The sequence below is a fragment of the Zonotrichia albicollis genome, chromosome 1, assembly GCF_047830755.1.
Source record: "Zonotrichia albicollis isolate bZonAlb1 chromosome 1, bZonAlb1.hap1, whole genome shotgun sequence".
Taxonomy (NCBI): domain Eukaryota; kingdom Metazoa; phylum Chordata; class Aves; order Passeriformes; family Passerellidae; genus Zonotrichia; species Zonotrichia albicollis.
Window position 1 is genome coordinate 6,384,448 of NC_133819.1, and position 20,287 is coordinate 6,404,734.

The window sequence follows — 20,287 nt, forward strand, 5'->3', positions numbered from 1 at the left end:
AATGTACTGGTCTCCTCTCTGTGTGCTCAGCAATGTCTGTCATAATTGCAAAATTAAGGATTATTCCATGTGTCTCTTTGGTTTTTCCAAACATTGAAACATAATCTCACCTTGAAAGGGACACACTACCCACAAAAATCTCATTCTGCCTGAGATTCTCTGCTGCTCTTACTCACTAATAACTAAATCACTGTTCAGAAGGAAGTCACTGTTTGTTCTTCTACCCTCCACAAAACTATTTCTGTTGGAAAAATTAACAAAGATCTCTGCAAATGCACCTGCCCATGGGAAGCACATACTGATGGGAGACCTGAGGACAGGATATTTGGATGAAATAACTGAGCACAAAACACTGTCATTGATATGAGGATGGAAACAGGCACTGATACAACTGAAGGCATCCTGAGCAAACCAGGCCCTGAGTTACCTGTTTTGTAACCCAAGGAGGAGATGTGGTTTGTCTGGTCTACTCTCCAAAGTCTTCTCAAGCAACAAGCAGGAGTGAATGAGTGATATGACACAAAAAAGCCCAAGAAAAATGAGTTCAGGAATGCTAATTTAAATAGAAGCACCTGTTACACACAAACTAGGTGAGCCAGCCAGCAGAAAAGGTCCCCTTTGTGTGAGAAGTGCAATTTGAAATGGAAAAATTTAAAATTTAGGTCTGGTTTTGATACTGAATCCCCTCTGACAGAATTCCATCATCTTTCTGTGGCTGAGGTCTGTAAAAACAGGGAATGAAGACTGAAACTGCCATTACTACCCAAGACCATGACACAGTATTGCAGAGAGTAAATAAATCATAAAGACTCTTTGGAACTGCCACAATAAGACTCCTGAAAAGAAATATTTAGGCAAAATGTATTTTGAGTATGTGACTAGAAACATTGCATGTATAAACAATTAGTCTTTGTCAAATTATCCAATTATTGTCACCACCCTCCTACAGTCCCTCACAACTGTTTGTGCTCCTTGGCCTCTCCTGTAGGAGCTGCCTGCCACTGTTAGCCAGGATTTACTGTATTTGATTTCTTCCCTGTGAGTGAGAGAAAATGAAATAAAAGCCCTGCTGTCATGAGCAGTCAGCAGGGACAGCAGCCCCTCTGCAATTCAGCTGCCCCCTCCCTGCTCCAGTCTGAGTGTCAGCACACAGTTTGCCCCTCTGAGCAAAGCAGCTCAGCCTCAGAGCATCCCTAATCAAAGTCAGGACCTTCTGCATGTGAGTAGGAGTCAGCTGGGGTGAAGCTCGAGCTGCCAGTGCAGTGAACACAACTCTGATTTACATCTGCTACATTAATGCCTCTTCTTATGACAACACCTTTTCCTGAACGACTTCACCTAAGGGAATTTAAAATGGAGTGGGTCAGATTTCTTTCATCAGGTCTTTTCTCAAGGCTGAAAAGAGCTGTGGTAGACTGAGAGCAGGAGGGGAATTGATCTGCATCCTCCTATCACTTTCCTGCAAAATATTGCATTTGAATACAACTCAGCTATTTTGTTCTCTCATCCTTCCCATTCCTGAGTAAGCAACACAGAGCTGAGATTTGCTACTTTTCAATGTATAACTACATTTGTCAGCTCATATTTCTGTTTAACCAGAAAGACATGTCAGTCTCTTTGAAGAAGAATATTATTGAGAGGAATGTAATCAGCTTCTTCTGTCCTGAAATGCTCCCTTTGCCACTAGACCATGGAATAAATCCAAGAACTCCTGTGAGTTCCTGTTTCCAACCATTGGTTCACAGTGTCTTAGCTATGAGCTCTTCAGACAGTCTCCTACATTGCAGACCTCAAGTTCCCTTCATATTTCCTGTTCTTCCAGATGCCAGAGGAGCTGGGATGAGCTCTGGCACCTGCCACTAAACACAGCATCAGTGTGAGCAGGGAGCAGGTTCATCCTGGGATAATGAGCCTGGATTTCAGAAACCAATAAATGGATACAGACCTGTCCCATTACGCCCTTAGAAGTGCAGAAAGGGAGTTTGTTCTGTTTCCCTCTCTCAGATTGTACCTTTGAGACTTTGAATATCCAGCTCTTCATGGCAGGGGGTGATTGTGTTGGGTCATGTAACCCAACAAGGGACACCAGTCTGCCCTGATGCAGGGTGAGCTGACACCTCATCCATCCTTTAGTTATCCAAACCATTAAAACATGCAAAAACTCGTTTAGCTGATTAAAAGCTTTTGGGAGGAGAATGTTCTTTATATATAGAGCAATGTCAAATTCTGCATTTTATAAATATGGGTAAATACTTTCCAGGAATTGTTCAAAAGTATACACATTAAAGAATAATTTGATAAGCAATGGGGTATATATCAGGACACGTCTTTAAAATGCAAAAACTCTTAATTTCAAGTCTCACCTTTTTCTGTCTCATTTTCTTGCCATGGCAGCAGGGGCACTGGGCACGGGCAGGGCTGAGCACAGGCACGGAACAGCAACACTCCAGAGGCTCACCCACAATTTTCTCCTCCTGCACCCAGGAAATGTGGGGTAGCCATGCAGAGCTGCTATTGAATTTAGGATCAGACTTTGCTGAACTTGTCCTACTCATCACTTCTAACCTTGCTTTTACCTGCTCAGCACTTCATACCTTCTTCCCTCTGCAACATCAGCCTTGTGCTTACAGTCTCTGCTTATTCCCTGATAACCCTGTAACAGTGATGTGAACCCAAATATGGGAAGAAAGGAGCCAAGGAGGACAGGGACAGAAGATCCTGAGGCTGAAGAATAACCAGGTAACTGGCAGATTGCTCACATCAGGATCTGTAACAATTTAGGATACTGAGGCACCATGAAGATCACAGAGTGAGGCTTCTTTTCTAATTCTTACCTACTTTCAGAGCATCTTGATGGGATGGATTAATATTATCAGAATTGTACAGATGGGAAAATAGATTTTCTGATCCTAATTGTGGTGTCCTCATGATGAAACCAAGGGCCCACCTATACATCAGAATTTTTCCATGGCACACACATCTCTGTGCCTCTATCTGCCACATCACCTCTCATATGAGTAACAGCACAGCTCTCCCCACCAGGCTGGAACAGGTCTGACCAGGCATGGAGGCACCCAGTGAGAGCTGGCCTGCTGTCAGGGAAGTGCTGCTTCAGGAGAAATTTGGTTATAACATACCAGGAAGGAAAAAACCCCAACAACTCATTTGCACCTCTGAGGTTTTTCTCCTCAGCCAGAGGAATGCAAATACCAGGCAGCTTTTACATTGCCTCCAACGGTTTGGCTGATTATCACATTTCTAATTCCAGTTCACACAATCCACACAGCACTTTCTTATTATGGATGTGCTGCTGACATGTACAAAGACTGATTAGATAGTCAGACACAAGCCAAGGAAATAATAAATAGACAACTCCACTTTTCAGAAAATTATTTTACTATGGGCACGGTTGTGTGCAGAATTGAATTTGTCTTCAAGGCTGTGTGATCTGCTTTTTCTTTGCAAAAAGCTTCCCAGCTATTGAGTTAAATCTTCCAGATAGATAAAATCACACAATAACACTTTTTGGGTTTATCATTTTCCCATCTGCTAGACAGGGAACTATTTTTGACTACCCTTTACAGGTCTTACAAAGCTACTTTCATAATCCCATCAGTGAGCTTAGAAATGCTTTTCCCCTTACATGTCCCACCTTGCAAATGTACCCATTTCTTGTCCATCAGTGTAGGAGAAAAATAATGAATAATATAATAAAATACACCACAAAGGCCAAGCACTCTCCTTTTCAGGTAAGCTGTGCCTTGGGTGGCCAAGGGTTGCATACCAGAGTGGACAATCCACAGAGGTAAACGGATGCGCTGCAGAACAAAAAAACCCTTTTGTGTCAAGCTCTATGGGTCAGGCCCAAAGGTGGCATCAGGGGTGGCCTTCTCCTGTCACTTATGGGCTGTGCTCAAAGGCAGCTCCAAGACACAGAGGGGCAGAGTGAGCTGCAGTTACACATTGCAACAGATGACCTTGGGTTTCTACTGAGCAAGCTCAAAGAGGACTCACTAAAGAAAGAGAAAATGCAGAAAAGCCTGATAAGGTTGATTGAAGGTCCAGAGTGACTCTTCAGTTTAGGAAAATAAGATCGCAAGCAAAGTATTCTTTGACAGAAGGCTGTAAAATCAGCAATGGGATGGAGATGGTAAACAGGGAAGGAGATCAGATGAAATTAGCAGGTTGCTCAAAGAAAATACAAATAAATACTTCTGATATATCACGTTCTTAAACAGCAGAACAGGTGCTGTTGTAGTTGCTAGAAGTTTGGGTTTGAAATGAAATTGGACAAGATCCTGGAAAGAAACAATTTAAAGCCTAGCAAACATCAGCTTTAGCTTAGGATGTGAGCCACAAAGTGCTGGAGGCTGGGAGAGTACAAGGGGAATGTGTCCCTTATGTTCCTGTCCTGCTCTATCACTTACCTGTGTCAGAGCAATTGGCACAAAAAGAGACTAGCCTGGATGGATAATTGGCCTGACCTGGTACAGTTGCTCTTGTGCTTTGACTGAAAGTGAGTTTCAAAGCAGTAAAAATAGGAATGTAACCTTATACCCAAGCAGGACGTGCCTTTATCCTAGTGCCATCCACACAATGATGATGATAAAACACTCTATTTTCTACAGCCTAAACTTTACCATTTCTGAAATGATACTAATGGTGCCCATCTTTGAGGGATGCTTCATGATCTACAACTGAACAGATAACACAATAATGAGAAGTTGCTCATGTTATTAGCCAAAACCTTCCAGCCACCTAAATGTGTTTATATGTGCTGGTCCAGTTAGTCAAGGGTCTGTGAAAAGATCCTAAAAAAAGGAGTAGGCATTAAATTTGATTTTAAGAAGCATCAACACATCAGGCATTAAATTTGATTTTAAGAAGCATCAACTGTTGCACAGTATTCAATGCCTTTTGAGGTCAAATCCTCCTTTTTGTGTTTATTTTGGATTCCAGGATGAGGGGCCCAGGCTGCTGTTGTCAGAAGTGAGAAGAGCCAAGTCCAAGCTTACGTGGCCTGTTCATGGTTACAAGGTGTTGCAGCATCACTGAGAGGATCAGACCTGATGGATTCCTGGCTCCTATTAGGAAAGAAGCTGGGGAGGGAAAAAGCAAACTGGAATTGTCCTGCCTGCAGTGCAGAGAGGAGGGATCCAAGCCCCCTTTAAACACAGCACCAGGATAATGTAGTGTCAGCCCAGCTGAGGGGCTGGCAGGGGAAGAAAGGTGAATTAATAACTCCATGATGGGGCAGTTGGGAAGCTGCTGCTCTCCTTTAAATTGGCAATCAGCTAATTTAAAGTTGGCTTCTGTGGGGTAATTCTGCACTGCAGGGCTGCAGCAGAGGCACCCTCAAGTCTGTGTGTTCACCCAAGGATGAGGGAGGGACACAAACCCACCCTGGCAGCTGCAGGGAGACTGAGGATATTCCCTATCCCCACATGGAGGGGAAAACTTCCACTAGAATGATTCCTAATTCTGTTCTAGTTTAGGCTGACTTTCCCCTTCATGTAGGAGCCTCACAGATCTCATTTTTGGCTGAGAGCCAGCACCAGGTGTATCATTCCCGGTCCTGACCACTCACCAGCTCCACCCAACAGAGAAGCAGCATCTCTTGATCTCCCAGAGAGTTTTGTAATTAAATATTAAAGAATGCTGCTCATTCTTTGTTTTCCAGGCTTTCATTTCAGCTGGCACTTCAAACCCATAATATCATCATTTATCTACAAGTCTCAGTTAGGATTAGTTCTGTCAGTCTTGAGTATTTTACATTTTTTCTGTGTTAGTCTCCTCATCTCAAGGTTACTTTATGCTGCTGGGATTTCTTGTATGGATGTGTTGCTGCTTTGCTTTATGCTCTAAATCAGACTGGTATTATTTTGAGAAAAAAAATGTAATAATTTACAATAAAACCCTTGTTTACAGCCCTTAAAGCTCAAACAGACTTCACACAGTCTCTCTAGTTTTCCTATTGCCGCTGCCCGGAAGGATCTCCATGAAGTTTTAAACAAAGACCTGGCTGACAGAGAGGAAAATCTGGTATCCTATTATAGGATAAAGGGAAAAAATAGGGAAGAAAATAAACCCAATCTGACAGCAGGAGAGAGCTGTCACCTGCTCTGGGGTTTGAAGGGGAGTTTTACTGCATCTCAGTGGAAGCAGCTTCTTTAGAGGCAGAAGAAGCACTTCTAGTAATCTTTCCAGTTAGGTGAGCTAAGGAACAGTTTGCTGTCATGAAAAGTTCATGTAAGGAGAATACTGGTTCTGGGTGCCCTGCTCTTTCCTACAGCAAATTTTGGAACTGTGCCAAATCTGCTGCCAGGCTGGAGCTGGGAATAAAGGCACTGGCAGGGAATTTACTGGCACTAACTCCTGCAGTTTGGGGGAATTTCTGCCTTTTGGCAAATACAGCACTGGCACCTTGAGTGATGGCAACCAGCCTCTCCAGAAGACTTGTGACTACCCCGTACAAGTCTTTGAATGACATGTACAGTTCATTTGCTCTCATCTCCTCCTCATTAATGCCTCTGTGTTAGAGACATTCATCCAAATGTTGATTAAGTTTTTGCTCCCCAAAATGCAGTGACAGAGGGCTGGAGTCATGCCTGGGGTGGGCTTAGCATCACAGGACCTTTTCAATGAAGGATTTTCTTCTGTTTCCAAAACTTACATTTATATTTTCACACCTCCATGCCTGCTGTTTGGGAAATTTAGGATATCTAATAACTTTTCAGGGCAGTTCTTTCACAGTTCCAAAGCCGATTAAAAAGATCATCTGGTGAAGAGAGAGGTGAGGAATATGGCTCTGGTCTCCAGATAGTGTAAAAGCAGTGGATCTCAAGTGAGGTAAAAAAATGTACTAAGAGCCAATTCCATATTTTGCAATAATATCCTTGAGAAGGATGGAAAGAACTGGGGACTGGGGCCACCTCTCACCCTCCCCTGTTGCACAGGTGCATGACAGCATTGAAAGCTGCTTGTCTTAGTTCTTGGAAGATGAACTAAATGTAAAAGACACAATTTATAATACTAAATAAAACAAGAATCAGCATATACAGGGCAGGGCAGCTCTGCACCTACACATTTAATATCAGCTGTGTCTGCAAACTGTCAGCCCTAAAAGATCATTAAAATAATCTGGCCTTTTATCAAGAGCAAACTCTTGCTGACTGATAATGCTGAATACCTTCTGCTAATTCCAGTCATCTCTACAAGATAAATTAACCCTTTCCTGAGCATCATCTGTGCTCCCTGTGATATATGAGCTGTCTTTATGCAAATTATGTTATTTAGTTATTTCCCCATCAAAAGTATTTTCAGTTAATTCTGTAGATCTTTAACAAACTTTTTGTCTTGTTGCTGTTTTACCTTCACTGCCCCGTCTTCATGAGGATAAGATGTAAGCACTAGCTGGGTTTGGAGGAAAAACAGGATCAAGTATCATTAACACATCCCTTACAGAGGCCCTGTCCCTATCAGGTGCCAAACCACTCAGCTCCCTTCACTGCAGCGTGAGATAGCAGCAACTTCACCAACAGCATTTGGCTTTGTTCAGGTCTGAGTCCCTCACAGGCTCCTGCCAACACCAGCAACAATTTCATAAACCAGCAGGGATTTTGATAACTTATACACAAGAGCACAGGAGGCTATCAGCTCTAGGGAGAGACCTGCAGATCTGCTTTTTGGGAAGATAAAATCCCTTACATGTCCTAATCAGCCAAACAACGTCCCACAGGGTTTCACATCCCATGTGCTGGGTGATAGCTGCAGACACATCCCTCTGATAAAAAGTCATGTCCTTTGCTAAAGCCTCAAACCCAGTGACACAGGGGAAGTTTCTGGATAAATAGATTCCCCTGAAATATTAGTTTTATGTGACAGATTATTGCTAAGAGGTTTCAAATGCTCCAGACTTGAGTAAATACCTGACTCCACAGCTGTTGCTATCACTGCCCCTTTTGATTTCCTTTGGTTTTCTTTCCTTGAGATCAAGGTGATCTATTTTTAGTGCAGGGGCTGGTACAGTGAGTAGTTGCTATAGTGACAGATAGCTGACACAAACTGAGTCCCACTGCAGTTCCTGGGGCTGGGAAAGGAGCCCTCCCCAAAGTGGGGCAGCACCTGGGGGTGCCCAGACCCTGCTCAGCTCAGGGGGCATTAAAAACTGCCCAGAACCCTCAGGGTGGTGCTCAATGCACATCAAACAGCCAGAAGGCAGCCTGGGTACCTGTGGTGGGAATCACACACTTCTTGCTGCTCCTGTTGGCCCAGTAAACATGCTGGTGCTGGTTTCCAGCTTTGCAGTGGCCCCCTTCTCCAAATCAGCTACACAATCCACCAAGAAATCACTCTGTTCTTGAATGTTCGTCAGAACAAGAATGATTTTGTGCCTGCATTGAGAATTGGGTGGGAAAAAGCCACAATATTTGCAGCTTCAGCTTTCCTTGCAACTGAACTGCTGAGCATCACAGAAATGTTGGTTGGAAAGGATATCTGGAGGCTCCTTCTTCTATGTCCCACTCAAAACAGGTCTGGTATCAACCAAGACCAGGTCAACCATGGCTTTGATTAGAAGACTCTTGAAAATCTCATAGAATGGAGGCCACAGCCTCTCCAGGTTACCTGTGCCAGTACCACACCAACCTCTTGAGGGAGTTTTTGCTGAGCCTCATCCTCCTCAGACACAAATTCTTGCCTTGTCCTCCTTCTTTCACCATCTGTGACTACTAAGAAGAGTTTGGCTCTGTCACCTTTGAAACTGCCCTTCAGAGAGCTGCAAGCTGCTATTAAAATGCACCTTAATCTTCTCTTTGCTGGACAAAACCAAAAAAACCCTGCCAGTTTCCCCAGCCTCTCCTTGCAGATCCCATCCCAAAAAACATTTGATGTAGGTCACAAAATATTTTGACAGCCCTTCAGGAAAACCCTCTTCAGTTTCTCAGCCTCCTTCTGTCCTTCTGTTGGGGGGAACCAGAAGCCCAGCAGGCCAAGGTGGAGGGGGATAATAACCCCGAGGAGGGGATTGCTCCATTCGTCCTGATGTAACCCAGTGTGGGGTTCACCTGCTGGTAATGCCAGCACATTTCTGGATCATTTTCCAGATTATATCTGGTAGTGCCAGCACATTTCTGGATCATTTTCCAGATTATATCCACCACAACCCCAAGTCCTGGGGTGTCTGACTCAGTGGGATTCAGGACCAGCATGTCCTGCTGCAGGCTCACCTCACCCCCCAGGTCCCTGATGAACATCACCAGTCCCCTGATCCCTGGATATAACTATCTCTAAATTCAGTAATACAAGGTTGCTTGGGAAATGCCAACATTATTCCAGCTTCTCATCCTTTCAGTTCAGTCCTCCTCTCAAGGAGTCTGGTGCCAGCCTCACCTCTGAACACCCACCCAACTTTTGTAGTCACTCCTGCAGCTTCCATTGCAAGCTTTCCATCTCCTTCATGTCTTGGTTTGACTTGCCATCTCATTTCTGCCTGATCTATATTTCCTAAATTGATTTATTGCCCCGTTCTTGCTTATTATCCTAATGATACTCTACACAAGGAGTGAAAATGTCAAAAATCATCTGTTCCTCCAGCATTGTCCCAGGGATCCTGGGCTCACTATCATCATTCCTGCTCTGACTGAAATAAAGCCAGGGCCCAGATGGGCAGGATCTGTGAAACAATCCAGTGACTGTAGCTCTGGGTGAGTCAAAAGGGTCCTTGTTGCCCCACAGGGAACAGAGCCCTGGGAAGCAGCTGTTTTCCAAGGACTGGAAAAAAACCTAAACAAACAACAGGATGCTATTAATTAATGCCAGCTAATCCCATCCCTCCTCCTCCAGCTAAATTGCCCCAACTTTATCAAAGGAGAAGGACAGAATGGGAACTCTGGTGCAAGCACTGGGTCTGTCCTTACACCAAGTGAGGCTGTGTGACCTTTCCAGCAGGGAGAATCCAGCTGAGCCAAGCCTGCCAGCTGCACCCTGATATCTCACAGAGCAGCCCTTCATCTCCCCAGAGCAGAGCCTTCACGTGTCACTGTGACTCTGGAATGACAATCAAATGCTGAAACAATTTCAAGGCCTTCTATCTCACCATTATGAGCACTTTTAAGTCCTTGAATTGCTTTTAGGTTGGACAAAAATAGAGGTGAAAGTAGAAAACAGCTGAATCTTGGTAATTCCTGGGATTTGCTGATCCACTAAACCTGACAAACAAACTGCTTTAACAACATATTTGAAATTGCACTCTTGGGCAATTCACTCAAACTTTGAGCAAGGAGTCAATAGTCCAAGACATTGATTTCTAATTAAACTAAAGTACCCACCTACCTAAATGCTACTGTCAAGTGCAATTTTAGGCTGTAAAAACAGACCTGGGCTTGAAATTTGCTTTTAAAGTCTGACAAGAGGATTTGTAATATAGTTGCATGGGAGTATAAATAAATTGTGGTCTAGCTTAGCACATTCAAATAAGTAGAAAGTCAGTCTAGGATAACAGCTTCTCATGCAGATATTCCTTTGAAGTGAGAACCCTTGGAAAGTAAAGGGAAAGCAGGGAAAAAATATCTCTATGCTACTCCCAACTGGTGTAATAAGGGTGAGAGAGGATGCATGGAAATCAGCAATCCCAGTGATTTTTAGTATGTGGGCTGTGACCCTCCAGCATCCATCAGGAAGGCACTCCAGGCTGTGCTCATTAAACTGAGGTGCCACATATGAAAGTCTTATCTATATTATTTTATTTCAGCCCTAAAAATGAATCAGATATTTATATCAGTAGTAACAGAGATAGTGTTCAGAAATCAGAATGACTTGTTACCTGAAGATAACAGAAGCAGAGGATGGAAAAAGGAAATATGATAAATACATAAATATTGCTGTCAGAAAAAGGCAGGGTCTGCACCCTCTTTAACTCACAGTCAATATTCAGCTTCCTTCTGTTTCAGTTTCTCCTTTTCCACTTCAATGAACTCCTGCCCATACTTGCATTTCACATCTTTGCTCACATTCAATCCCAAGACTTTAATTTCTTTCTCTCAGCAATAACATTTATCCCACTTTTCAAATAACACTATATGAATAATTGCAGAATTACTGGAAAGTTTCCTTCAGAGAGTTAAAAATGAAGTTTTTCTGCCATTGCTGTGTCTGGGGAACAAACGTGCACCCACGAGTAGCAACAAGGACCAGAACCACAGGGACTCCTCCCAGATGGATTTCCCTGCCCAAAAACCTGCCCAGTTTGTAAAGCAGCCCATCAAAAGGGAGGCTTGGCCCTGCTGCTCCCACCACGTTGTTGACAACAGCACGTCAGTGCTGAGTAATCCAGTCATTTATAGTAATATAGATATTTTTGACCAAATTTTGTGATGAGACACACAGAGCTGCCTGGAGCTGGACTGGGAAGAAGAGTCAGTGGGCAGATTCATTTGCAGCACTGAGCTGGAAATCTGTGCCTCGAGAACACACTGTATTTTTACATGTCTAACCTGCCCTTCAGGCAAAAATAACTTCTTTGAAAATAAATTACTCAGAGAATTTGCATTCTTGGACAACTCATCATGAGGGCAGAGTCTACATCTTCTTTAAGCCTGCAAAGGGCTGCAGAGGCAGGATGCTGCATTCTGCTCAATCCACCTCCATTTCAGTTTCCACCAAAGCAGTGGAGGCCTTATGAGGTTTATTACTACCTGAATTTACAGGTGCCTGCTTGAAAACACCTTGCTGTTTCTACTGCTTCATGGCCAGAGTCCTTTCCTCCCATTCAGAATGCCTCAAAGCTGTGCACAAAGCCAGGATGTGCCAGAAAGCACCAGCACAGTGACTATGAGGAAGCAGAAAATGGCAAATTAAAAAGCCTCAGACATTTAATCAGGCTTGTCACTGCTTTTCTCCTTCCCAACAACCAACTATAGAAATTTCACAGCTTCCAGGTCTTGGTGCTCTCTGTAGTACAAGATTAATCAGTACTGATCAGCTGGGGCTGCACATCCTCTAAAATCACTGTCAGCTCAACAGAGCATGAAAACCAGTAGAGAAAATCATTAACAAACCAGAGCTGTCTCAGTTTCTCATGCCCTGTGTCTGGTGATGGTGGTTTTAAGCTGCTTTACTGGAGCAACAGGATTTTGCTCTTCTCAGTTCATTTATGGCAGTGCTGGAACATGCAGCAATTCTTTCCCTCTCATTTATTTCTCCAGAAATTTTTTCACTATGATTTCTCCTGCACTGCCTCATAACAAAAACATCCCACCAGAATGAGAAAAATAAATATCTCTGATCCTCCCACAAGCAGCACCACCCACTTTGAGGTGAAGCACTGGGTGAGCTGCAGCTCTCCAGGCTGGAAGAGAAGGAGATAAAGTCTTGTTTCCTTTTAGCAATTGCTACTCCATCATGTTTTCTTTTTGCAATTGCTACTCCATCATGTTTTCTGTGCTTCATGTTTCCACCCTGCACTTCCCCTGTGTTTTCTGCCCCTGTTCTCAGGCTTGTGCCAGTGAATGGTGATGAGAGCCAGGCTGAGCTATCCCCTGGGTTTTCATCTGCACTTGGAGAAGCTGTGAAGCTCTTTGGTTTGGTTTAAGTCCCTGCCCATAGACAGCTGTAGGAGTTGGTCACCTGCACGTGCTGATCATGGATGCAGTCACCACATCCCCATTATTGGGAGGGAAAAACACAATTTCTCTGCTCAACACACGATCCACACTCACACCCAACCCCTGGGGCCTGGGAAGGACCATGACAAGAGATGGAAGAAGCCCCTTGAGTTTTTGACTGAGAGGAGAAGACATTTCCCTTTAGGCTGAGTATTTAAGGACACCCCACAGCACCTCCCAGATGCACTCTAGAGCCTCAGCAGCCCTCCATTCCATTCCATTCCATTCCATTCCATTCCATTCCATTCCATTCCATTCCATTCCATTCCATTCCATTCCATTCCATTCCATCCCATCCCATCCCATCCCATCCCATCCCATCCCTTCCATGGTGGTTCCACAGCCATGAGATAAAAGTTGCACTTACAGGTTATGGAACAACTCTGGGACTGCCTGATTCATGTGGGCTGAAATATTTTTGCACTTGTGTTTTTTGGGGTCTGAGACACCCAGCAGGCTCACTCCTAGTTTAGTCCTAATATGCACCAAATAATAACACCTTCCAGGGAAATTATCCTCAAGAGTGCCATTGAGGTGGGACAGGACAGGGGCTGAGGGGCAGCACCAAGGTTTGCTTGGACTTGGCTTGTTCGGGCTCAGCTTTGGCATCTGATGCTTAAAACCCAACTGATTAAAGTAACAAAACCCAAGAAGAGCAGCATGGGCATTGAAGAAAAGCTCCTGGGCATTTCCATGCAGCTAAAAGACTCCAAAAGAAGTGTTTTGATGCATCTAATATGCACTAATTATAAAAACTGCCAGGGAAATTATCCTCAAGAGTGCCTTGAGGTGGGACAGGACAGAGGGTGAGAACCAAGGTTTGTGTGGAGCCCCTTGGATGTGGCTTGTTGGGACTCAGCTTCGGCATCTGATGATTAAAAGCCACCTGATTTAAGTAAGAAACCCCAAGAAAAGAAGCATGGGCATTGAAGAGAAGCTCCTGGGCATTTCCATGCAGATAAAAGATGCCAAACCAAGTGTTTTGAGGCTAAATGCCCAGCACAAGGCAGCCCTGGTGCAGCCTCACAGAAACCACACATGCTGCAGAGAGGTTCCTTTTCTGGGCACTCATGCCTTGGGTAGGGAAAGAACACTTTAAATATTACTCCTCTGCATATATCACTCAGTCCTTTGTGGAATACATGGTGTTCTTTAAAGGGCAGAGCAATTAGCCTCTCTGAGGTCAAAAATCTTTCCCCTTCAGAAATGCCACAGGGCCTATCCATTTACAACACATCGGGCTGCAGTGAGAGCTGCCAGGAGGAGAAACTGCCAGAACCCTGCACAGCAGCTGCAAGAGGAAGGAGGAAACTATGCAGTGGTGACCTAGAGGCTGGAGACATTTTGGGTAATCCCTGTTCTCAGTCCTGCCAAAATCCTATTGCATAAATCAGCTTCCCTGCTGTTTGGTGAAGCTTTGAGGTCTCTCTGTTGGCTGCAATTCTCCCAGAGCAAACTGTGGGATCTCTGCCTTCACTCCTGCTCTCGTTTGCTCCTGTTCATACATGTTTTTCTCCTTTCTCTCTCTTGTTCTCTGCATCTGTCTGCATTCAGGTCTCCCCTTGCTGTTCACTTGGGATAAAAGGACTGTAAGGCTCCAAACCTAGGGAATTACAGAGGTGACCATCCTTGGCAATGCCACTCTTATTTCTCCACCAGGATGCAACCTCTGCCCAGTGCAGAGGAGGGAAGGGGTTTAGCTCAGTGATACACAGAAGAATGGTTCTACTTGATTATTTTATTTGCAGTGGCCTGATGGCATCTAGCCCTGGGAAGCCAAGAAGCTGCATTGGCCCAATCCTGTTTACAAAAACTGGAGGATTCTTCCTAAAAACACTTATGTGGAAGTGGCCAAGAAAAATCAAAAATTACAAATTCAACCAGTCTGGGTGTCAGATTACCCTTTTTGGGTAAATATCGGGGAATATTTTCCTCTTTTTTCCTTTTCTACTCCTCTTCTGAAAGCCATTCAAGCTCATTTAGCATCAGGGAGGCTGCTGCCATTCATTTCTCACCCCTGATGGTAGATGACAATCAAATGGGATGTGCTGGTGTGTGATTAACCCTGAGGAGCCCCCAAGCCTGGCTGCTACCAGCACTCCTGCACACATTAATACTGGCCATAAAATCTGCTGAGTGCCAGCAGTTCCCTTGAAAGCTGCTCAGAAAGTGTTTATTGAGGCCTAACAGCTACAAGATACAGATTAAATGCAGCAAATAGTGCAAAGCTTTTGTTTTGACACTTCCCTGCCATTAATTAAGGCCATTGGGGTGAGGAGCATGAGGGGAAGGCACTTGCAAGTGTGTGAACCTGTTCCCTGAAGGGAACCCAGACTGTTGGGATGGCAGAGGCAATCCCCACAGCAGGGCATCCAAGGAAAGCAGCAACTCAGACAAATCCCATCTGATTTCCCCCACCCTTGTGACTCAGTAGTTCTCTGTTGATGATGGAAGTGCAGGGAGCTGACCTGGTCACACTCTTAGAAGAATGGCATCTGCAAAATCTGTGGAATAAAAACTGTGTTGAAAACTCTGCCTGGTAATCACTGTCTATCACTGGAGTGGGCTACAAAGCTGGAATAAGTATTTTAGCACCGCTGGCATTATATTTCCAATTTTTTTATATAACTTTGTCACCAACAGAACAGTTCATATAATCAGGCTTTTGGTGCAGAACAAATTATTTTTTCCATGGAGGGAGTTGAGGACAGGGTTTAGAGTTGGACTCAGAGGAAGCAGACATGCAAACTATGTTTAGTGCTTGCAGCAGTGAATCCTTTTGCAGATACTGGCTATTCTCCTCTGCTGATGAAACCACAATTAGACAGTGAATTAGTGGTCCAAAGTGCCATTCAACAGTCAATCAACAAATTGCACACATTTTTCTTTTCATTCTACATGAGAATTTAGGATGTTTAAGCAGAAATTTGGGAAGGAATTTTATGACTTTAAGATAAATAACATTTATGTATTTAAGATAAATAAATATTCCCATTCTTGTTGCATAAACCCTGTGACCTGTCTTTGTGCCTGTTGCTGACACTGTGAAATTCCAAAGACCTGGGTCATTTCTCATTCACATCACCTTGACCTTCCTACCACTCCCACTGAAACCCTCAGATAGGTTTAGGGAAATGCAGAACAGGACACAGTAAACAATTTTAGATTTAAAATCACTTAACTGTACACAACAGGAAAAAAAGGAGAAGTGTTTGCAAAGATTACAACTTAAAAATTACACAACCAGCCACTAAATAAATTGGAAAACATTAAATAGAAAACCAAGCCTTCTGGGCAGCTGTAACCAACCCATCCACCAGCTGTAATTCCCCATCACTAAATGTACATGTATGCCTCCACATTGTGCATTTGGTCCAAAACTGCTCCTGCTTCCATAATTCTGCTGGATGTGACACAGTGATTCCAGATCAATAGAGAGTAAAAGAACCTTTCTTACCCTTTGTTCATGTCAGCCTTTCTAAACAGAGCCTTTTCCAGCTGATTCAGTGTAACATCAGTTTTAACCCTCTTAGTCACAGAACAGAATTGCTCAGTAACACTCATGGTCTTCAGAGAAACAGCTACCATAAGCATTAGGAAATGCATTAAAATTGGTATTTCTGCATTATTAAGACAACAGCCAGATCCTGTTGAAAAATCCTTTTTCTCCTGACCACCTGATCCCTGTGTGACACACAGATATTCTCTGACAAACACACCTCAGCTCTTTCAAACCTATATTAGTAATCAGAGTATTATCTATTTACCAAAAATAGCCATTTCTTTAGTTTAGTTTCCAATCTTCCAACAACCACATTAGCCAATAAGTACAACTTCTCTATATTCATTGTTTATTTACATACAGGAAAGAAATAGCAAGAGAAAAGTAATCTTTTTAAAAAATAGCAGACTGGAGCAATGGACAAAGTAATCTTTTAAAAATAGCAGATTAGAGCAATGGACAATAAACTCAGCACCTGTACTGGAGCTAATACTCAGTGACCAGGAAAAGCTTTTGATTAAGAGAGAACAGTCCCTAATTGCAAATCAAACACAATTGTACTGAGAACTGCAGTATCAGAATGATGGTTTTAAATGCATTAGTTAAGAGATTGATAAGAATTTTTGCTCTACTTAAAATTCATGTTTCAATAGATACTAAAATTAAACTATTAAAACCTCTGTGCTAACAGACACAAACAGAAATACTGCTCCAAGCCATGTATTCCTTTAAACCAGGTAGGTTGTTTCCAGTCATAATAAAATACTTTCAGGGCAGAGGAGGGAAAGAAGAAACACTGAAATGGGACTGAGTATGGCATTAATAGACTTTGCTTTTATTCTAAGCTCTGCTACCAGACAACTGCACAGCCAGGAAAAACCCACATCATCTCTGGGAGAGCTTCAGATGAAAATCTGCTTTCAGATGTTACTGCACTGCAAGAGTCTCATGTTTAGACTAATTCATTTTCTACTCCTATTAACTAGAAGGTTAATTAAAAATCTTAAAGAAAATGAAGACCCACAGCAGAAGTAGATTTTTATGGCGACCACAGGTTTCTGGCTTTCCTCCCTGTTTATTGCTGTGTATATCCATTACAAACCTATGTGTTCATAGGCAAACAGCAAAAATTCCTGTGTCTTGAGGAATTGCTCAGAGAGGGATAAGTGCAGGGTGCAAAGCCTGAACCCTCAACCCAAGTTATTAGGCCTAACTTAGAACTTAGTTAATATTGTTCATTTAAAGTGACATCAGGCAGCAGCCCCGTCTGAATGCCATAGGATTTACAGCAAAGCTTCCTGTACCACCCCTCTTTTCCTAAAGGTTATGGCTGATGTGTGTTACAGGTATCAGCTCAGAATTTCATCTCTGGTGCAGACCAACACCAAAATAACCTCAACACAACAAATGCATGATTTAGGCAGTGAAACTGGGGAATACAACATTGTTGCTCAATTATTCACAATCCCCCCTTCCCAAAGAGCAGTGTCCCTCCTTGCTGGATGTAGGGGCTCCTTACCAGCCAGGCCCTGGGGGTCGGAGTGGCGCCTTTCCAAGATTTTGCATCGCTCCTTTCTCTTCTTGCTCCCTCTGAAGCTGCCAAAACGCTTCATGAGCTGCAGCATGCACTCGCGTGGCCGCAGCTGGCGCTCATGCCCAGGGCTGGAGGAAAAGAGCAGCACGAGGGGCAAGGCGAGGTGTCGCTCACACCAAAAGCCCAGGTGTGAGAAAAGAGCTCTCCAGAAAGACAGTGTGGCTGCAGCAGAAGTCCAGCTGTTCAGCAGCTCAGCTCTGAGGGGCCTGGCTGTGGTCTCTGTGCAGAGCTGTCCTGCAGCAGGCTGCCGACCCTTGCCCGCCAGGCGCTTCCAGCCTTAATTCCGGCATACAGTGACTGCCCTGGACACCGGGAGAAGTTCAAAGTCTGCCCAGCTTGCACACAGAGCTCTTATACATCAGCTGTCAGAAGCCTTGGAGACCAAAACATTTCCCAGCGGATCAGCTCATGTGGAAAAGGTCAGGAGGCGCCTGATAAGCTCCCTTGTTCAGGAACTCCTGACGGAGAGAAGGAGCCACCAGCGCTCTTGAGGGGAACCGTCACGTGCGGCTGGGCATGACCACTCTTCCAGCAGGCTGTAAAAGGAAACCACCCCTGGATAGACAATTCCTGGCAGCAGTGTCCCAGGCACACTGGCACCACGATGTGACATCACCCAACTATTTTGATTCACGTGTGCTGGGTCCTGGGAGGGACAGGAGAGCCCAGCTGACTGTCCATGAGCTCTGGAATGCCCAGCCCTCCACAGCTAATGACTGATGGATTCATGGCATCCAGCTCCTGCCAATTCATAAAAAGAAGGCTGATACTTTCTGGAAACTGTAGCTGGAGCTTCTCTGTGATGTGTCCTCCCCGTGCTGCACATATCCCTGTGCTCAGTGCAGATTGCTCTGTCCAAATTCGCTCTCTGCAAAGCAACAGGCACCAGCACAGCTGTTTGTAACCCAGCTAAATCCACCTCGTGGTCCCTTCAATGAGACAAACATGCACGAGGCTGTTGCTCATCCCAATCAGCCAGGCTGTGTGATGATGTTTGGCTCTGAGTCTGTGCATTTAGAGCTTTTTATTTTAGGAAAGGGTTGATCATCGTGGGCTGGATCTTGAGCAGCTGGAGAGGGGAGTAAGTGTGATCCAAGGCACAGTCAAACCATTGTAGTCAACCTTCCTAAGATCATAGTAAATGCTCTGTTAAATCAAAAGCTTTTTTTAAAGTTACAGAGCATCAGCCTTTCCTCTATACACCATCAGATTTTGAGGCACAGCTCTTTCAAAAATCAAACCCTATATGAGTAAGGAGAGTCTTATCTTTTTAATTCCTAGGAAGAACTGAAGGTTATATCACCTTTTCCCTCTACAAAGAAAGATGATTTCTTCCTTGTGCCCATCATTGCTTCTGGGACTTAATATCATTGGGAATGAAAACAAAGCCTAGCCTTGAATGCTGCAGAAAAGGCCTTTATCAACACAGATTCCTTGCAAGCTCTGTTTTTTCAGAAATATGCATTTATGCAAGGATGTTTTGAGCCTTCAGGGCCCCCAAGAATATGTGCAGAGGTGACAGCAGGTTCCTCTGTCATCCTCAGCTACCAGAGGCTCCCCCAAGTGTACCCTGTGAAGAACATGGAATAAGACAGTATAGAAGACACCATTGTTCTTTCACCTAGCAACCAAAGCAATCAAATTATTACCAAGACACTTAATTATGTTCCACACAAGGCTCTGAACTGATATCCAAGTGAGGCACGATGATAATTAACGTGAAGCTGTTCTCAGACTTTCCCCTTCTGTCTAGTCCTCCCACTTGCCTTACTCTCATCTCTGTGCCCTGTTTCAGCTCTGCAAGTGAACATCCTGCTGCTTTTAACCAAATAACAATCCTTGGCATAAAATCTCCTGTCAGCACAGTGCATTTACAAAGCCCCCTCTCCAGCCCCTCCCTTGAGGCTCACTGTTCACAGAGGAGAAGCAAATGAAGCAATGAGCTGAGGAATTAGCAGGGGAAAGTGTCTGTGTTACTTAAATATTTGGTTTAATGTAGCTGTAAGAAGTCTTAAGCTCTGCACACCCCTGTGCCCTCCATCTTGCTTCCATCCACAACATACTAAAAATCCCAAAATCTGGCTTTGTGTGACTGTGGGGTACCTGTCACTGATTCCCCGACTTCTGGGACTCTGGCTGGGCCCTCCCAAGGGGCTCCCCTGTTGGGGGAGACCCTCCTGGAGTGGTTTTGTGTCAGGACAGAGAGACACACTGGATCTTTTTGGTCTCCAGGTTCTTGTTTATTGTTATCTTATCAAGAGTTTTGCACGCTGTCCACACCAGGCTCAGGGCACTGGAAAAGCATCACAAAAATGGCCAAAAATCTCTTGTTCCAAGGTATTTTAAAGTTAATTATCTAATTAAGAACTGACACCTGGATTATTTCCCCTTTTAACCCAATAACTGATCCCACAGAGCTGCAATGTGGATTTTTCTGCCCAATTACAAAACGCCAAACCCATGAAGAAGGAGGAAGAAAAAGCATGAAGAAGAAACCCAGGATGACACCCTGTGCCCTCCATCTTGCTG

The 20,287-nt window shown here is 44.0% G+C and overlaps 1 protein-coding gene across 5 annotated transcripts in view; it reads right to left on the minus strand.

Moving 5' to 3' along the window:
- PRKAG2 (protein kinase AMP-activated non-catalytic subunit gamma 2) overlaps positions 1–20,287 on the minus strand; it is a 223,118-nt gene that overhangs the window by 96,112 nt on the left and 106,719 nt on the right. The window contains exon 1 of one of the 5 annotated variants that reach the window (XM_005480434.4): positions 17,684–18,447. The exons of the other annotated variants lie outside the window; for them this stretch is intronic. Within the exon in view, the coding sequence (XP_005480491.1) occupies positions 17,684–17,789 (106 nt within the window). The 5' untranslated portion in view covers positions 17,790–18,447. Of the gene's footprint in view, positions 1–17,683; positions 18,448–20,287 lie in introns of those variants that run through there. 5 annotated transcript variants of the gene reach the window in all.